Source organism: Ostrinia nubilalis, chromosome 20, assembly GCF_963855985.1.
Source record: "Ostrinia nubilalis chromosome 20, ilOstNubi1.1, whole genome shotgun sequence".
In the NCBI taxonomy this organism is placed as follows: Eukaryota; Metazoa; Arthropoda; class Insecta; order Lepidoptera; family Crambidae; genus Ostrinia; species Ostrinia nubilalis.
Window position 1 is genome coordinate 3,477,126 of NC_087107.1, and position 17,738 is coordinate 3,494,863.

At 41.6% G+C, this 17,738-nt stretch overlaps 1 protein-coding gene across 1 annotated transcript in view; it reads left to right on the forward strand.

The window, feature by feature from the left end:
• Positions 1–17,738, forward strand: part of LOC135081468 (transketolase-like protein 2) — a 21,183-nt gene continuing 3,445 nt past the window's right edge. The window contains exons 1-9 of the mRNA XM_063976173.1: positions 1–205; positions 7,310–7,427; positions 8,733–8,950; positions 9,722–9,872; positions 11,695–11,922; positions 12,798–12,985; positions 14,650–14,721; positions 15,280–15,403; positions 15,922–16,070. Of these exons, the coding sequence (XP_063832243.1) occupies positions 108–205; positions 7,310–7,427; positions 8,733–8,950; positions 9,722–9,872; positions 11,695–11,922; positions 12,798–12,985; positions 14,650–14,721; positions 15,280–15,403; positions 15,922–16,070 (1,346 nt within the window). The 5' untranslated portion in view covers positions 1–107. The remainder of the gene's footprint in view (positions 206–7,309; positions 7,428–8,732; positions 8,951–9,721; positions 9,873–11,694; positions 11,923–12,797; positions 12,986–14,649; positions 14,722–15,279; positions 15,404–15,921; positions 16,071–17,738) is intronic.

Here is a 17,738-nt window from a genome sequence, read left to right on the forward strand (position 1 = left end):
CCCGCTGACAGTTGCTGTCATTCATTGAATCGGGCGGCGGGTGAGTGACCGGTCGCAATCGCGTTGTTTTCTAAATACTAATAAAAAAGTTCATAAAAATTCGCAAAATGAAGGGCGATAAGAACGTAGACATCCAAGCTTTGAAAGACATCGCAAACAAGCTGAGGATCGACAGCATCGTTGCAACAAATGCGTCGAAATCCGGGTGAGTGATTGTAGTAACCTCATGCTCCTTGCGGCTCCATGAAGGTCTAATGAAGGTTATTTTTCCTAGTGGAAGCTTATTACGAATAATTCATACAGAAAATACACTTTTTAAAGTCTTTAGAAGTGTAATTAACATAAGTTTGTATGTCATTTAAAGGTTATTTCTGCTGCAGTTTAATTCTTTACAACCGGCGTCATGGTAACCATGTTTCTCCTGACCCAATTCTAATTTGAATTTTAAATTATTGCAAATGTGTAGTGGTCAAACCACAACTTTATATCTTATTATTCAATTTTTTTTATTCACTAACAATATAGAGGGTTAGTTAAAAAACTTAAACCTTGATTTTTACTAGAGGTTAGCTTGGTACCACGTGACGGCGATGCCCAACCAAGGTCGCCAAGTAGTTTACAAGTGTTATGTCAGCGTTATCTCAAACGGTGATATGCTAAGTCACCCTGAACTTATTTTATAAGTATTGATTTATCATACAACTGATTTAGATTGGTTTTCAGGTGTATTAATAATCAAAACATGATGTTTTTATTCTCTGCACACAGGATGCAATTTCTTTCCTTGAATTTTTCCAATTGGAAGTCAATTTATTATCATAGTTCCTTTTTTGTGAATGTTCTGTGTCAAATAGGTAAAAATGTGGTTATACATATAATACCAAAGTTAATTATTAATTGAATATACACAACAATATTTAATGATGATTTGCTTTGCAAAATGTGAATGTAGGTAGGAATGGAATTTGAACTGTCTCGAATGCATTGAATTTAAATGTATTTAGAAGGTTAATGATGATGTCAAATTGGAATTTAGGGAAAAGTTCAGTAATTTGAACCCTTTCTCCACACAGGGAACCTAACTATGTGCAAAATCTAATTCAAGAAATTAATCTCTTCCTACTGTGTCTATAGAATACCTACACTGGCAAACAAAATGCTGTATCATTCATTCATACAATTAATCTAATAATAATTCATAAAAATGTGTTGCTCTGAATATGTGACATCAGTTAGAAGTAACAAATTAAAAAAAACTTGTAGATGTGGTTGGTAAATTAAAAAATACAGTAAAGCAAAAAATATAAATCCAATATTTTAGTACCACTCATGTCCACTTTGTACTTATTTAGGTATGAAATCAGTCACTTGATGTACTTAGCTATGATTGACTATAATTTGACCTTAAAATGCAGAAAATTCAGTATGAAGGGTGTATTTCTGATGTCCCCCACCATTTGTCTCCCACTGGCCAATGTCAGGAAAAAGGTCGTCCAACAATATAATTTTTCTTAAACTACAGAATAAATGATTATATTACAATGTGCTTATAATAATAAAAATAAAAAGGTACCTACTACTATTTAACCTTAGTTTGTCATTGATTAAAAAGCTAAATATTTGACCTGTCACAAAGTTTCAGATAATGATAATGCTGTGTGCATGTTGAATATCTTTTAGTAGTTGCACGTGATCATTAAAAAACCATGAACTTGCTACGATTTTGTTATCATTATTAATTGACATCTTACAAGAATAGCTTAATCTAATTAATGATTATTTTGAACTTCTAGCAATCTTAAATTGGAATAAGAAATAAAATAAATAAATATTGTTTTTCAGTTTTATTTTCATTATCATCATCATCATTTCAGCCATAGGACGTCCACTGCTGAACATAGGCCTCCCCCAATGCTTTCCATGTTGATCGATTGGTCCAACCTGGAGCAGCCTGCGTCCACCGCTTCCCTGCTACCTTTACGATGTCGTCGGTCCACCTTGTAGGTGGACGTCCCACGCTGCGTTTTCCGGTACGCTGCCTCCATTCCAGAACCTTTCTGCCCCATTGGCCGTCAGTTCTGCGTACTATGTGCCCTGCCCATTGCCACTTCAGCTTGCTAATCCGTCGGGCTAGTTTTATTTTAGTTGAGTCATTATAGATATCACTTTCCAGTGTGTATCTGTATCAAATAAGTTTTTAACAACTTCAGGTTGCTATGGACTATATTTAGTTTCTTAATATATTTCAAAATATATTCCAATTCTTCCGGATCTAAGCTACCTATAGTTTTTGAATCTAAAATTACCACAATCTGTTGATATGTGTAAAAGATTTTTACATTGAAATTATGTATTTATTCTAACACGTCACTTTTTGCGTACATGTTTTTGCGAACTTTGGTCATGTGTTCTTAGCAATGCTTTTTCAATATGAGGATGAATAATTGTTTGTTTTTTTTATTTAGGAACAATTTTTAAACTATGGACAGTGAAGTTAATATTGTAATTAATCGTCTAAGAGGTGACAGAAAGTGTCAGTCGAGTTCAATTTTTAATTTTAAAAATAATAATATCGCATGATTCGACGAAAGTACCCCATCACCTTGCAGCCCTGAGCTTTCTACTCGACTGTACGTGTGGGCAACTTTGATTGAACAGTGTGTCATAAAGTTTTCACACAAATTATTTATCTGAAATCAGCTGTGCCGCTGTCATTTTATATAACGTGACAGTTTCTAAGGACGCCTCATCAGCAGCTACCGTTGCTAGGCGCCCACTGCAACCGTGACCAATAGGAGGCCGGTATTATCGCCGCTGCCTAGCAACCTGGTGTCGTTTTCGTCGTCATCGTTATAATGACATTATGTTTGTGACATTTGTGTTTTTATATTTTCAATGTTTTTTTGGATGCCTTTTTACTATTTTAGGATTTGTTCCTTTGTAAGTAAAATCATGAGTGTTCCTTCCGCTATTAGTGCAGTGCCTTCAAACGGAGATAATGTTTCGTCGGAGAACTTGATACGTTGCCCCAAATGCTCCCAGCCTCGATTTTTCAAAGGCCAACGAGGCCTGAGAATTCATCTCAGTCGTATTCACCCAAGTACAGTGCCAGATTCCATCCAACCAAATCCATCTCCATCTCAACCCTCACCACCGTCCACTTGTCCTTTTTGGAAAAAAATATGTCACCTTAAACATTCTCACCCTCTCATTAAACGGATTCCTCGTGGCGCTCGTGCCTCAGTTGCACAGTGCCTAAGTCAATCCATATCCCATGTAGTTCGAAGCAACTCTGTTGAGGCCTGGGAGCATTTGTTTACTTTTTCTTATAGAGTTTTACACATAAAATCTGAACCAAATAACCATCAATCATTGACAAACAGAATTAAGCAAAATTGTAGTACACCGTGGCAAACCTCTGATATCACTTCCATACCTAGCTCCCGTTATTCTAACAGTGAACATTTTATAAAATATGTAGAATCAAAAATCAGTGACGGTGACATTAAAGGTGCTGCGCGCATTATGTTCTCCGACGATCTTATAGCCCCTAATACCCCTGATACCCTCTCGGCCCTTAAAAGCAAACATCCACTTCCAGCAACCACCACAGTATACCCTGAACAACCAGATCCTGCACAGTCCTGCCTCCAGACAACACCAGAAGCATTATTGGGTGCAATCAATTCCTTTGCGAGTGGTTCTGCGGGCGGCTTGGATGGCCTTACTCCACAGCATCTCAAAGACCTGGTAGGTGCTAACTGTGGCGAAGCCGGTACCCTCCTCCTGAAGGAATTGGTTGCCCTGACAAATTTGATGCTATCTGGTGGCGTCAACCCTCAATTCATAAATATTTTATACGGAGCCAATCTCTGCGCTCTCAAAAAAAAGGATGGTGGCATTCGACCCATTGCTGTTGGCTCAACTCTGAGACGACTAGCCGCCAAAATTTGCTGTAGGGCTGTTTCCGATAGCCTTGCAGCTTATTTTGAACCTGTCCAGCTGGGCTTTGGCATAAAAGGCGGTTGCGAAGCCGCCATCCATTCAGTCCGTTCTTTTTTGTATAGTAATCCCAGCGACGTCCTGCTGAAAGTGGATGTTAAAAATGCTTTTAATTCAGTTGATAGGGGCGTCTTGCTGACACAAATAAAAGAGCAGGCTCCGATGATTTATCCTTTCCTTTGGCAGTGCTATAGCACCCCAAGCAAACTATTATATAAGGATAATATCATTGAGTCTGCTGTTGGGTGTCAGCAAGGTGACCCTCTTGGTCCAGCTATTTTCGGCCTATCAATTCATCCTTTCATAACCTTACTAAATTCCAAATTAAATGTGTGGTATTTAGACGACGGGACCCTTGGAGGAGACCCTAATACAGTTTTGGCCGATTTAAATATGTTAACACAAAACTTTGAAAAAGCCGGTTTAGATTTAAATTTTTCTAAATGTGAATTGTTTGTACCCGACTCCTGCCCTAATTCAGATAGGGTCATTTCGAATTTTAATTCCATAGCTCCCAATATTAAAATTATTAAAAGAGATTCCCTTCGCCTCCTTGGGTCTCCTATATTGGAGGAAGCGTTTGCTTCTTTCACAGACGAAAAATTACAGAGCTTTGAAAATGTTTCGGACCGTTTACTTAAAATTAACACACACATGGCGTGCACAATTATTCGGTTTTGTCTTTTTGTCCCTAAATTCACATATTGCATTCGTTCTTCACAGTTTTGGAAATACCCTAGCTTAACTGCCAAATTAGATAACTCTATAAAACAAATTATTTCCTCCGTTTTAAATATTCCTTTAGATGATCGATCATGGACCCAAGCTTCTCTACCTATTAGGTTTGGAGGTTTGGGTATTCGCAAAATTTCCAGTGTTGCTCTACCGGCTTTTTTGTCTTCGGCTCATAGCACCAGTGGATTGGTTTCAAAAATACTGAGTAAGTGTTCTGACTCAACTACCATCCACCTAGCCGAAGGCATTAGCGCTTGGAGGCAGTTAAGCTCTGAAAATTTGCCGTTGTCTCTCATCTCACAAAGGCAGTGGGACGAGCCGCTCTGCAGACTTGTACGGAATAACTTATTAAACACGTCTTCCAGTTCTGCAGATCGAGCTCGTCTTCTGGCTGTAGCCGAGTGGGAATCAGGTCTTTGGCTTCACTCCCTACCTTCTCCTCATATTGGCACACTTTTAGATAATACCACTTTTAATTTAGCAGTCTCGCTCCGTTTGGGGGCACCATGCATTGTCCCCCATCGCTGTCCCTGCGGTGACATGGTTGACTCCCTTGGTCATCACGGACTGTCATGCAGCAGAAGTGCCGGGAGATTTTCCCGTCACGCCAGCCTCAATGACATCATACGTAGGTCTCTTTCTAGCGCTTCCGTACCGGCCATTCTTGAACCAAATGGCCTGGTTCGAAGTGATGGTAAGAGACCTGATGGTATGACTTTGGTTCCATGGAAGGTGGGACGGCCACTAGTGTGGGATGCAACCTGCGTAGACACACTGGCACCGTCTCATCTACCGCAAACCTCGTCTGGGGCTGGTACTGCCGCTGCATCAGCGGAATCCCTCAAGCGACGCAAATATGTAGGTCTTAGTAGTACCTACATGTTTGAGCCATTTGGGGTCGAGACGCTAGGTCCGTGGGGACCAAGTGCTCATCGCCTGTACAGGGAATTAGCCAAACGGCTGATTGACTGTACAGGTGATAGAAGAGCTGGCGCATTTCTTGGCCAACGAATCAGTTTGGCCATTCAGCGCGGAAATGCAGCCAGCATTCTGGGCACCATGTCGCGTTGTTTGGACAGCGATTTGGGACATATTTTTTATTTGTAAATATTTAGTCTATGTAGGTTAATTATTTGTATTATTCTTAACTTTCATACATTTTAATTACAAGAAAAGTTAAAAATTTAACTTAATTTAATGCACATTGAACTATGTAAATGAAACAAATGCCTATTTTGGGCAATCAGACAATACTCCATAATAACAATATTAAACAATAACTTATGCTAAAATTAAGCCTTATTTTAGCTACGCACAGTTAATCATCCGAATAGGTTGTTATATCTAGTTTTTTGGCTTATCAGTACTCTGGTTTTCAATAAACGAAATATAAGTGGATACTTAAGCAGAATTAATATAACCTCGCATGGAAACAGCCTGATAGCTACTCCAAAAATAGCTGTTGAATTATACAAATTGAACTGATTTTAGATGACTGCCATCTATTCAAAAAGTAGAGAAATTGCTGTTGAATTACATAAATTAAACTAATTAAAGATTAATTAAGCACAGATACTTTTTATCGAACATATTCTCCATGAATATGTGATACGTAGATGTGCAATATTATACCAGTGTTTGTCGTACTCACGCCGCACATATTGTCGGCTGTGGGCAGTAGCATTCACACAAATAACTATACTTTTGAGCCTCAAATGTAAGTATCTTGGTGTATAAGGCTACATGAAGTATTAAACTCCAATGTAATTAATTAAAACAATTAGAATTGCAAACATGGGGTTATATTTTCTGAGCTGGGATCTAACATGGAAATCTGACTGAATCGGGAGCATATATTTATACTGTTTGTCGCACAATCGAACCCAGATCCTCCTGAGTCCTTAAATTAACCACTGGACTATGAAGGATCTCACAGGAGTTTAGAAATAATTCATTAATTGAACAAAGAAACTGTATTAACTCATTACAACTAATAAAAGGCAATGTTGATTGATACTTATAAGTAGATGATGAATGATCAACATCTTGATTGCACATGTGAGAAACTCCAGGGGATCTTAAACTACAATGTGTCAATGACAGTTATGTAAAAATACACCTTATCTCCAATGACTGATGTGTATCTTTTGATTAAATTAAATTATGTTATGCACACAAATTCATACGTCTCGAAATCGTTTTTAAATCGGCCAAGAGGTGTTACGTATCGAAATAAAACTGACCAATCATCTTATAGTTAAGTTGAGACTAATTGAGAACTCTCTTACTACATCTCCAATGACAGATATCTGGTCCACTGCTACTAGTCTGGTGTCTCTACGTTCAGCTATGACAACCCTCAGGCAACCCAAACGATTTTAATTTGTATGAAGAATCGGCCAAATCGAATCGGCGTAGTGTGCGCACTCCCATACATGTACATTGCCCATACTGATCAACTGCCCGACTAAACTATCGCCGACGAAAAATCAACGGTGTGCGCCTAGTCTTATAGCCTCACCTCACGTACTAATTCCATTCAATAATTGCTCATAACTATTTTTTGTTTCAGTCACCCCACATCATGCGCCTCGATGGCGGAGATCATGTCGGTGCTGTTCTTCCACACCATGAGATACAAGGTGTCGGCACCCAGAGACGCGTCTGCGGACAGATTCATCTTGTCCAAGGTTCGTATAGCTTGCTGGTCTCACCAGAATCTTAGCAAAGAAGAAAACTCACGTTATGCTAAGCAACTTATAAGCTTAAAGAACATTACGTGATCGTAATTCTTATGCCAGAGAGACAGACCAAACGCGGGTCAGAAACAGTGCGGGTCAGTTGCAGCGCGGCAGTAGCACACTGAAGGCAGCGCAGTTTCAAAGCAGTTGCAACGCGGGCTGTTGTCAAAAAATTCAATATTCGAAAACCGCTTTCAACGCGCTGCTACCGCCCTGCCTCCGGTGTGTCATTCTAATATGGCCGCCATAGTAATACAACAGCGCAGGCCCGCGCTCTCGCCGCTTCTGTCCCGCTCCCGTGCCGCCTGGTTTGTGGTTCGGCAGTTGCAGTGCGGCGCGGCGCGAAGCGGTTGGAGCGCGGGCCCGCGTTCAAATTTGGTGTGACACACTTCAAAGAGTTTCTTGTGTTACAACTTGCGAGGGCCCGCATTCAAACTGCGCTGCTGCTACTGCCCCGCGTTTGGTTTGCCGAAGCCTTAAGTTCGTCCTCAGATTCCTACGCTCATTCTTGTGCTTCTAACTAACGCCAGACTAACTAATGACATTCTATCTTGCATAAAATATTATGCACTAAGTAAATAAGTAACTGAAATGCAATTATCATAGTTGCATTTCTGCAACTAGTGCAATAGCAAAGTGTTTGTCGTACTCACACGACCGCCATCGGACGATGTGGGCAGTAGCATTCATACATTACAGACCTTTTTTTCTCAACAGAATAAAAATTACCAATCACTTGAAATTGTAGGTCTCCATGTCCAAGGGGCCTAGACAAAGATACAAACGTGACAGTTGGAATCCCCAAATCGCTCCGGCGTTTTTTGTATGTAATTACTTCGCTCCATAAATGATTTCTAAATTAAACTGCCACGAATGTAACTTTTTCTAGGACCTCTGTTAAGAACATTGTCCATGCCCTCTCTTAAGAACAGGTGACTAAAATAGCTATCACCATCATCATCATCATTGCAGCCACAGGACGTGGACTGCTGCATATAGGCCTCCACCAATCCACATCGCACGGTTGGTAGCGGCCTGCATCCAGCGCCTTCCTGCTACCAAAGTAAATACAAATTACGCACCTCACCGCTAATCCACGCTAAATTTTGTCAGTGTGTGCGTGCGCGCCGCATACGTATTGGCGCGCTCACATACAAACCGCGCTCGGGCGTTTCTATGAAGATGACCTACTCATTTGTATATACTCTGGTTTTAGCTATAGCATGTTCTAAAATGGCAGTTTCTTATCTACAGGGTCACGCCGCCCCTATCCTATACGCGGCTTGGGCCGAAGCCGGTCTGTTCCCGGTCGATGAGCTGAAGAACCTCCGCAAACTGGACTCAGACCTTGAAGGCCACCCCACACCTAGACTGAGCTTCGTGGATGTAGGCACAGGCTCGCTGGGCCAGGGACTGGCCGTCGCGGCCGGTATGGCATACGTGGGGAAATACTTCGACCAGGCGCCTTACAGGTTCGTGTTAACCTATGCTATTGACTGACAAAAAAGACAACTAAAAACAGTAGGGCCCAGAACACACGGTGAAACGCAACTGCAACGAAACTGCAACTTCTAGTTACTAGATTTCAAACCGGTTTCAAACTGGTCGCGTCATGTGTGGTCTCTCAACGGAATCTATGGCAGAAACTTAGATGCAACTCAAAAGTAACTAGAAGTTGCAGTTTATTTATTTATTTATTTGTAATAGGTATACAAACAGTTTACAGTCTGGGCTTCATCGTAAAGAAAAAGTGTTTCGTTGCAATTGCGTTTCACAGTGTGTTCTGGGCCTAAGGTGTTAAATTGGAAGTTTCCATAAAAAGTGAATAGTAAAGTTAGGGCTAAGGCCATCCCACCCCAGACAGCTAGGGGCTAGGTTTGGCGTTAATTTCCAACAGCAACAATCTTTACGTTCATTAAGAAATGTAAACAGTATCATTATTTTGATATACTGCGGAGATCAGGCGTCGAGCCGTCGACCGAAGCTTGCCCTAATAACAGTAACAATCCTATCGTGCCTTGTATTGATATTAGGATGACAATCGGCCGTGAATCGATAAAATGACACGATAAAATTATATCGTGTTGATCATGGTGTCTCCTTTAACTTACACCTCCCCAGTTCACCGTTCATGTAACAACAAGACTTTTTTGGAACTCAATTTCCTTCCTCCTTAAATTTTTTAGGTCACTATCATGTTTGATAGCATCATACAAATATGAAACCAATTTTTACCTGTCCAGGGTGTACTGCTTGGTCGGAGATGGCGAAGCCGCAGAAGGTAGCATCTGGGAGTCCCTGCACTTCGCCAGCCACTACAAACTAGACAACTTGGTGGTCATCTTCGACGTCAACCGTCTGGGACAGTCCGAGCCTACCTCCTTGCAACACAAGGTAATAATCAGCAAGTAATTTAGGTGTGTGATTTCTACAGAGTAGAATAGGATTGTGGGATATGATGCTCAACCACAATAAGGAAGCTAAGGTGTTAGTGCTTCCTGCCGACCGGGTGTTATGCTCGGGGACCAAGGTCCAATTTACACCATCTTGGTTTTTCTATACAGGGTGGAAACGATAAGTAATCTCATTCGATTATTTCTAAACTATACAAGATATCGAAAAACTGGTTACTGATCCTAAAAGTGCATCACGAGCTCTATCCAACGGTACCAAAATAGTTTACAGAATTAATTGGATCTATCCGAAAATTAAATGTTTTCAGCCTCCATACTAAATGTATGCCAGCCAAACAAAATTAGAAGTATTAATTTTTTTATTAAACAATAAACACTTAAAATTAACTCGTAAATTGCATTCTTATTTAAAATTATTCATGGAAAACATTGGTTTTAGGCTTTACTTGCTATAATATTATCAAGACATGAGTGCCATGACTGTGGCTGTACTAAATGTATGGAAGCTGGAAACATTGAATTTTAGGATGGATCCAGTTAATTTTGTAACCTATTATTGGTATCGTTGGATAGAGCTCGTGAACCACTTTCAGGATCAGTAACCAGTTTTTGAATATCTTGTATAGTTTTTAATATTATGCGGTTTTACTAAATGTATGGAAGCTGGAAACATTGAGTTTTTGGATAGATCCAGTTTATTATGTAACCTATCATTGGTACCGTTTGAAAGAGCTTGTGAAGCACTTTTAAAATCAGTAATCAGTTTTTCGATATCTTGTATAGTTTAGAAATAATCGAGTGAGATCACTTAACGTTTCCATCCACCCTGTATATACTTGGCAGGGTAGAAAACTCCGTCACCGCGATGCAGGTTTGTATGAGCGGCGAAGTGTGCCATAGTGAAGTAGTGACAGCGCCATCTGTTGGTACACAGTTTGTAGTGGCGTATCGTCGATGTCGCCACAGGACCCTACTCTTCTCATGCATCTGGGAGTCCCTACACTTCCAGCCACTACAAGCTAGACAACTTGGTGGTCATCTTCGACGTCAACCGTCTGGGACAGTCTGAGCCTACCTCGCTGCAGCACAAGGTAATATCATAGAGTAGAATAGCACAGGGAAGAATAGACCACCAATACTTTTCTTGTGGATGTCGCAAGAGGCGAGAAAATTCATCATCAGGCCTCCTGAACCCGTCTTTTAGGTAATAAAATATTAGTCTCCATTGTAGGAGCACGACCCTCTTATTTGGTTGATCGACAAACATTTTTACACAATGAGAAGTGGTATTGCTTTATCTCTTAGCAGTTTCATAGACATATTGTGTAAAAGAAGTGTATGCAAACAACCCTCTTAATGAGGGCTTTAAAAAATCATCAATTTTCTGTACAACATTTATTGAATAAACTTTTACTTTTGTTCTACCATTATGTAATCTCAGAAATTATTAAATCTTCTCTAGCAAACACTCACTGTTGTCAAAGCACTAGAAAAAAGCCTTACAAGATAAATAAAGGCTCGACGCTTCCATTTCATTGAAGTTTTGATCTTTATTGACTCTGCTCGACACATTACAGCCGTGCTCACCTGTAAATCTCTAACAAAATATTTCCTATTCCTTCTTCTCAACAGTGGACTTTTTTCTAAGCCTAGGTGCAGACCACCGACTTTTAGTTTGCCGAAAGTTGGGCCCGAGTTGGTAATGTGCGCACTTCCATACATGCCCTGAACAGCCCGGCTAAACTATCGGCCGACAAAAAGTTTGCATTCTGCGCCTAGGCTAACTTTCTTTTTTTCAACAGCTGGAAGTCTACGACGCGCGTCTCAAAGCTTTCGGTCTCCACAGCCTCGTGGTAGACGGTCACGATGTGTCCGAGCTCGTCAAAGCATTCGACGAGGCTGCCTCCACCAGCGGCAAGCCTACCGCGCTGGTAGCTAAGACCTTCAAGGGAAGAGGCTTCCCTGGTATTGAGGATCTGGAGAACTGGCACGGAAAGGCCTTGGGGGCTGAGGGAGAGAAGATTATTAAGGTAAGATTGATTATTGTGTGTTTATTACTATGAACTAGCGGCCGCCCGCGACTTCGTACGCGTGGACCTCGTTTTACCCCCGTTAGATATCATGTTGATAGATGGCGTTTCACGGCATGAATATTTACGAACGTCAAAAACAGTAGTTTGTCCAGCGCTGTAGCATTTTAACCAATGACAATAGATGGCGCTTTTTAGACACGTCTTATTTATTTATTGAAATTTATTTGTCACATATCGTCATAAATTATAGCCTATATGTTAATCTGGGTTATAAACAATAATACTTACAGTTTCAACAAAATCCGTTCAGTAGTTTTTGCGTGAAAGAGTAACAAACATCCAGACATGACATGACATCCAGAAATCCAAACTTTCGCCTTTATAATATTAGTAGGATTATTGTGGATGTGATCATATAACATCACCAGTAACTTCAGATATTTTTATGAGCTGTCAAACCATTAGTTTTTGTGTCTGTATTTTATTAAAGCTTTTAAGGATATGTCGGTTCTATCGTATATTTATGGCGCAGTTACACTATGCGAGAAATTAAACGAGCATAATAGTGTAAACACGCACTTCAATTAGTTTCGCCGTGCGTCGCCCATACTTCGGTGTGCGTGCTAGCGCTTCGTCTCGGTCATTTTCGTGCAAAGTGCAACTGTGCCATTAAACAATGCTATCCGTTGACACTGAAGTAAAAAATAGTAATTTGAGAACAGTGTTGACGTAATTAAGACGTTGTTTCTCTGTAAAGTTTGTATGGAAATACCTAATGACATTTCAAGGTCATCTGACTGAATGAATGTAGAAATCAAATATGATTTTTTTATAAGTTTTAGTTTAAATATAGTGTTTATTATTATTCTCAGCATCTGCAAAGCCAGATCAAGAACAACACCGTGAGCCTCAAGCCAAAACCACCTCTAGCCGAGGCTCCTAAGGTCCACATTGGAGACATCACTCTCTCATCCCCTCCCGCGTACAAAGCTGGCGAACAAATCGCCACCCGCCTGGCGTATGGCGTCGCTTTGAAGAAAATTGCTGACACCAACATGCGGTAAGTTGTAGCTAGAAAGAACTGTGACGTTCAAGCCAAAACCACCTCTAGCCGAGGCCCCTAAGGTCCACATTGGAGACATCACTCTCTCATCCCCGCCCGCTTACAAGGCTGGTGAACAGATCGCCACTCGCCTGGCGTATGGCGTCGCTTTGAAGAAGATTTCTGACACCAACATGCGGTAAGTTGTAGCTAGAAAGATAACTGTGACGTTCAAGCCAAAACCACCTCTGGATGAGGCCCCTTAGGTCCACATTGGAGACTGTCGTCAACCCCGCCCGCTTACAAGGCAGGTGAACAGATCGCTACCAGGCTGGCATATGGCGTCGCCTTGAAGAAGATTTCTGACACCAACATGCGGTAAGTTGTAGCCAGAAAGGTAACTGTGACGTTCAAGCCAAAACCACCTCTAGCCGAGGCCCCTAAGGTCCACATTGGAGACGTCACTCTCTCATCCCCTCCCGCGTACAAAGCTGGCGAGAACAAATCGCCACTCGCCTGGCGTATGGCGTCGCTTTGAAGAAAATTTCTTACACTAACATGCGGTGAGTTGTGTATAGATGACCCACGCTGAACTGTCCCGCCAAACTCAATGACAGGGGGGCGCTACCATCGTTCAACTTTATGGTTTCCAACATGGCAAAAATCGGAACCAGCGATTCGGTATTGACGGTGGCGCCCCGCTGTCAATGTCATCGATAGGACAGTTCAGTATTTTGGAACTATAAAGTCATTATAACAGCTAGGGACTGGAATTCGCTCCTTGCTGATGTCTTTCCCGAATACTGTAATCTGGACCTTTTCAAAGCGAGATTGAATAGGCACTTACAGGGCAGATATGTACCATCCTAGATTGCATCTCACTTAACATCAGGTGCGGTTGCGGTCACCTACCTTGTTCTGCATTTTGCAAATAAATTAAATTGGCTTTTAAAACAAGTCCTAGTTAAAACCTACCACTGGTTAAGCACAACTATGTGTACCAATGCTGAGAATAAGCAGCGCAAAAAACAGTCGATAGAGGGCACTTATACACGTCCCAAATATAACTTGCCGTACCATAGTTTTGGTACTACATATCAGTTGATTCTGAAAAGTGGCGGAAGAAAATCCTTTGCTTCTTATTTATTACAGGAAATACCATATACAAGATAATTGCATGAAGTAAATACTTAGAAATGTGATTTACATAATTGCGTTTCCAATACCAGTGCAAATAGCAAATCGTTTGTCGTACTTACACGACCGCCATCGGATGATGTGGGCAGTAGCATTCGTACATTATTCATTGAGTATAATATCAATATTCAAAAGCATCATTTCGTCCCACTAGCATATCCTACAGTGGAACAATTAAAATAATTGTTGTAGGAAAGTTATCTGCCTTGAAATCACTGTATTTAACATTTAATTCTTAGGGACAATAGCAAGCTATTTAAAAGCTGAATGTAGCGTCCACACATTCCACACTGCACACTTAAAAATGCCAAAAGATTTATAACGCCAAATATTAATAAGATTTCTATTGTCACACACATGTATTGAGATGATCTAATATCACGTAAAAAACTCCTCTTCCAATACTTATCAAGAAATCTTGTGTTTTCAATCACTAATTTAAATAGTTTTATGTAAAGTTTAAAAGTGTTTTTGTTTTGTTATAGCGTGATTGCTTTGGACGGTGACACCAAGAACTCCACCTTCAGTGACAAGCTCCGCAACGCGTATCCAGAGAGGTAAGAACTACTACTACACTATCTACTACAATGACGTCATATAAGTACCTATCAATGACATACTGACGTATGACGACGTCATTGTATTGTAACTAGCAAATCTGGATCGTTTTCAATTAAACATACTCTTTTATATTAATGGTTGGAAAAAGGGATTGTATCCGAAAATCGTTCGCATTACTTATTTATACGGGACTATTCCCACCTCGTTCTCGTTTCCACCGCTGCAACTCCTGTGTATCCAGGATTTAGCCTAGGCGCAAACCACCGAGTTGGCCGATAGTTGGGTCGGTCGGGCTGTTAATCTGTATGGAAAATCAATTTGTATGAAAGTGCGCACATTACACCGATTTGGTATCGGCCGATTCTTCATACAAATTAGAATCGGGTCCAACTATCGGCCAACTAAATGTCGGTGGTCTGCGCCTAGACTTACAGCTTGACAGCCAATAAAAAGCAGACCAATAAAGGTCAAATTCCAATCACAAAAAATAAAGCTTTACCCGTGCCATCCAAATTCGACCTCTATTATTACACCATTACGGTTCTTTTTGCCAGGTACATCGAGTGCTTCATCGCTGAACAGAATTTGGTGGGAGTAGCGACAGGTGCCGCGTGCCGCGACCGCGCTGTCGTTTTCGCATCCACCTTCGCCGCCTTCTTCACCAGGACCTTTGATCAAGTAAGAAGACGTGGTTTTGCTTGGTTTTGTCAGGACAAGATTGTGCAATCATCTCAGCTTATGTGGACAGTCCACTGCTATAAGCCCCCTTAAATATTTCCTGGGAGAGGCTGTATAGCTTCTGAGGAAGATGTCCTACTACTAATAATGTAGGAGTGAATGGGTGCGTTTGGCTGAAAATAGAAATTTAGCAAACGTGTCCTCGCCGAAAACAGGCGAAAGTTTTCGGCAGTTGCCATAGTGATCGTCATTTTGCTTACAATTTCTATTTTCGGCCAAACGCCCTCAATATTTGTGAGCATGATGTTTGTCACTTACATAAAATGCAGGCCAAGAGCTACCTCGTTGCGGTTGACTGTTTTATTTTTCTTTTCCCTATTATGGATAACGCTGTACAAATTAGTTCGCCAAAAATGTTGCTCGAAAACATAGTGTTGTTTATTACTCCTTGTCTAGTACCATATTACAAGCGAGTACGATGTCCCATGATATTAATTTATTTATTATACGGTACACAGATTCGTATGGGCGCCATCAGTCAGTCCAACATCAACCTGGCTGGTTCCCACTGCGGCGTGAGCATCGGAGAAGACGGCCCCTCCCAGATGGGTCTCGAGGACTTGGCTCTCTTCCGCGCTGTGCCCACCGCTACTGTGTTCTATCCCTCGTGAGTATCTAGAGTATTGGGGTCCCGTACAGAGTTAGAGAAGTCTGAAGACGTAGGCAGGCCTCCCACTAGGTGGACCGACGATCTGGTGAAGGTCGCGGGAGGTGCCTGGATGCGAGCGGCGCAGGACCGGTCTTTGTGGAAATCCTTGGGGGAAGCCTTTGTCCAGCAGTGGACGTCTTTCGGCTGAAACGAACGAACGAACAGAGTTAGAGGTCCCGTACAGTGTATATAGGTATCGTACGTAGTATTGAGGTCCCGTACATAGTATTGAGGTCCCGTACAGTGTATAGAGGTCCCGTACAGTGCATAGATGTCCCATACAGTGTAAAGAGGTCCCGTAAAGGGTATAGAAGTACCGTACAGTGTATAGAGGTCCCGTACCGTGTATAGAGGTCCCGTACAGTGTAGAGGTCCCGTACGGGGCACCAGTCTATCATCAACCTGGCTAATTCCCACTGCGGCGTGAGCATCGGAGAAGACGGCCCCTCCCAGATGGGTCTCGAGGATTTCGACTCTTCAGACTCTTCGGACTCTTCCGCGCTCTGTACCCACCGCCACTGTTTTCTATCCCTCGTGAGTATCTAGAGTATTGGGGTCCCGTACAGAGTTAGAGAAGTCGGAACACGTAGCGTGGGCAGGCCTCCCACTAGGTGGACCGACGATCTGGTGAAGGTCGCGGGAGGTGCCTGGATGCGAGCGGCGCAGGACCGGTCTTTGTGGAAATCCTTGGGGGAGGCCTTTGTCCAGCAGTGGACGTCTTTCGGCTGAAACGAACGAACGAACAGAGTTAGAGGTGCCGTACAGTGTATAGAGGTACCGTACCGTGTATAAAAGTCCCATACAGTGTGTAAAGGTCCCGTACAGTGTATAGAGGTCCCGTACGGGGCATCAGTCCAACATCAACCTGGCCGGTTCCCACTGCGGCGTGAGCATCAGAGAAGATCTCATCAACAAAGATAGATCTCTAAGATAACGAGATCGTGGATTAACTCGGCCGCGAATTGCTCGCTGTGTCGTATTTACCATCAACTAACCCAAGAAACTCTCACCGCAACGGTTATAGTAAAAGTGCTCCTGAGTTGCACTAAGTAAATACTTGAAGTGCGACTTCAATAGTTGCATTTCTTCTACTAGTGCAATAGCAAAGTGTTTGTCGTACTCGCACGACCGCCATCGGACGATGTGGGCAGTAGCATTCATACATCAAACACATCTTAAAACAAATAGAGGTGTACACGTAGTGAAGAGATACAAAACAGTTATGCCCGGGCCCCGTGCCTACGGGGTCTCATTATACTACAGACTCGTGGCAGGCGGGGCCATATTCATTCGTCAATATTTTATTAATTAAACAACGCTATGCCCGCCTGTGTGACGTCACCCATAACCAGTGTGAGTGCGAGAGAAAACGTGATATTATGCACTGTTTTATCATGACACCGCCTGCCACGAGTCTTTGCGCCCAGTATAAAATACAGGGTGTTAGGTAAATGGGTATATGAGCCGACACTAGCCCATGTTAACATATGCATATAAATGGTATGGTGATGTCAGAAAATTGATATCACCATTTTAATTATTTTAATTTTCATACAAATCTGATTTTATAATTTTTATTTTGTATGAACATTTAAAAAATTAAAATGATTATATCAAATTTCTGAC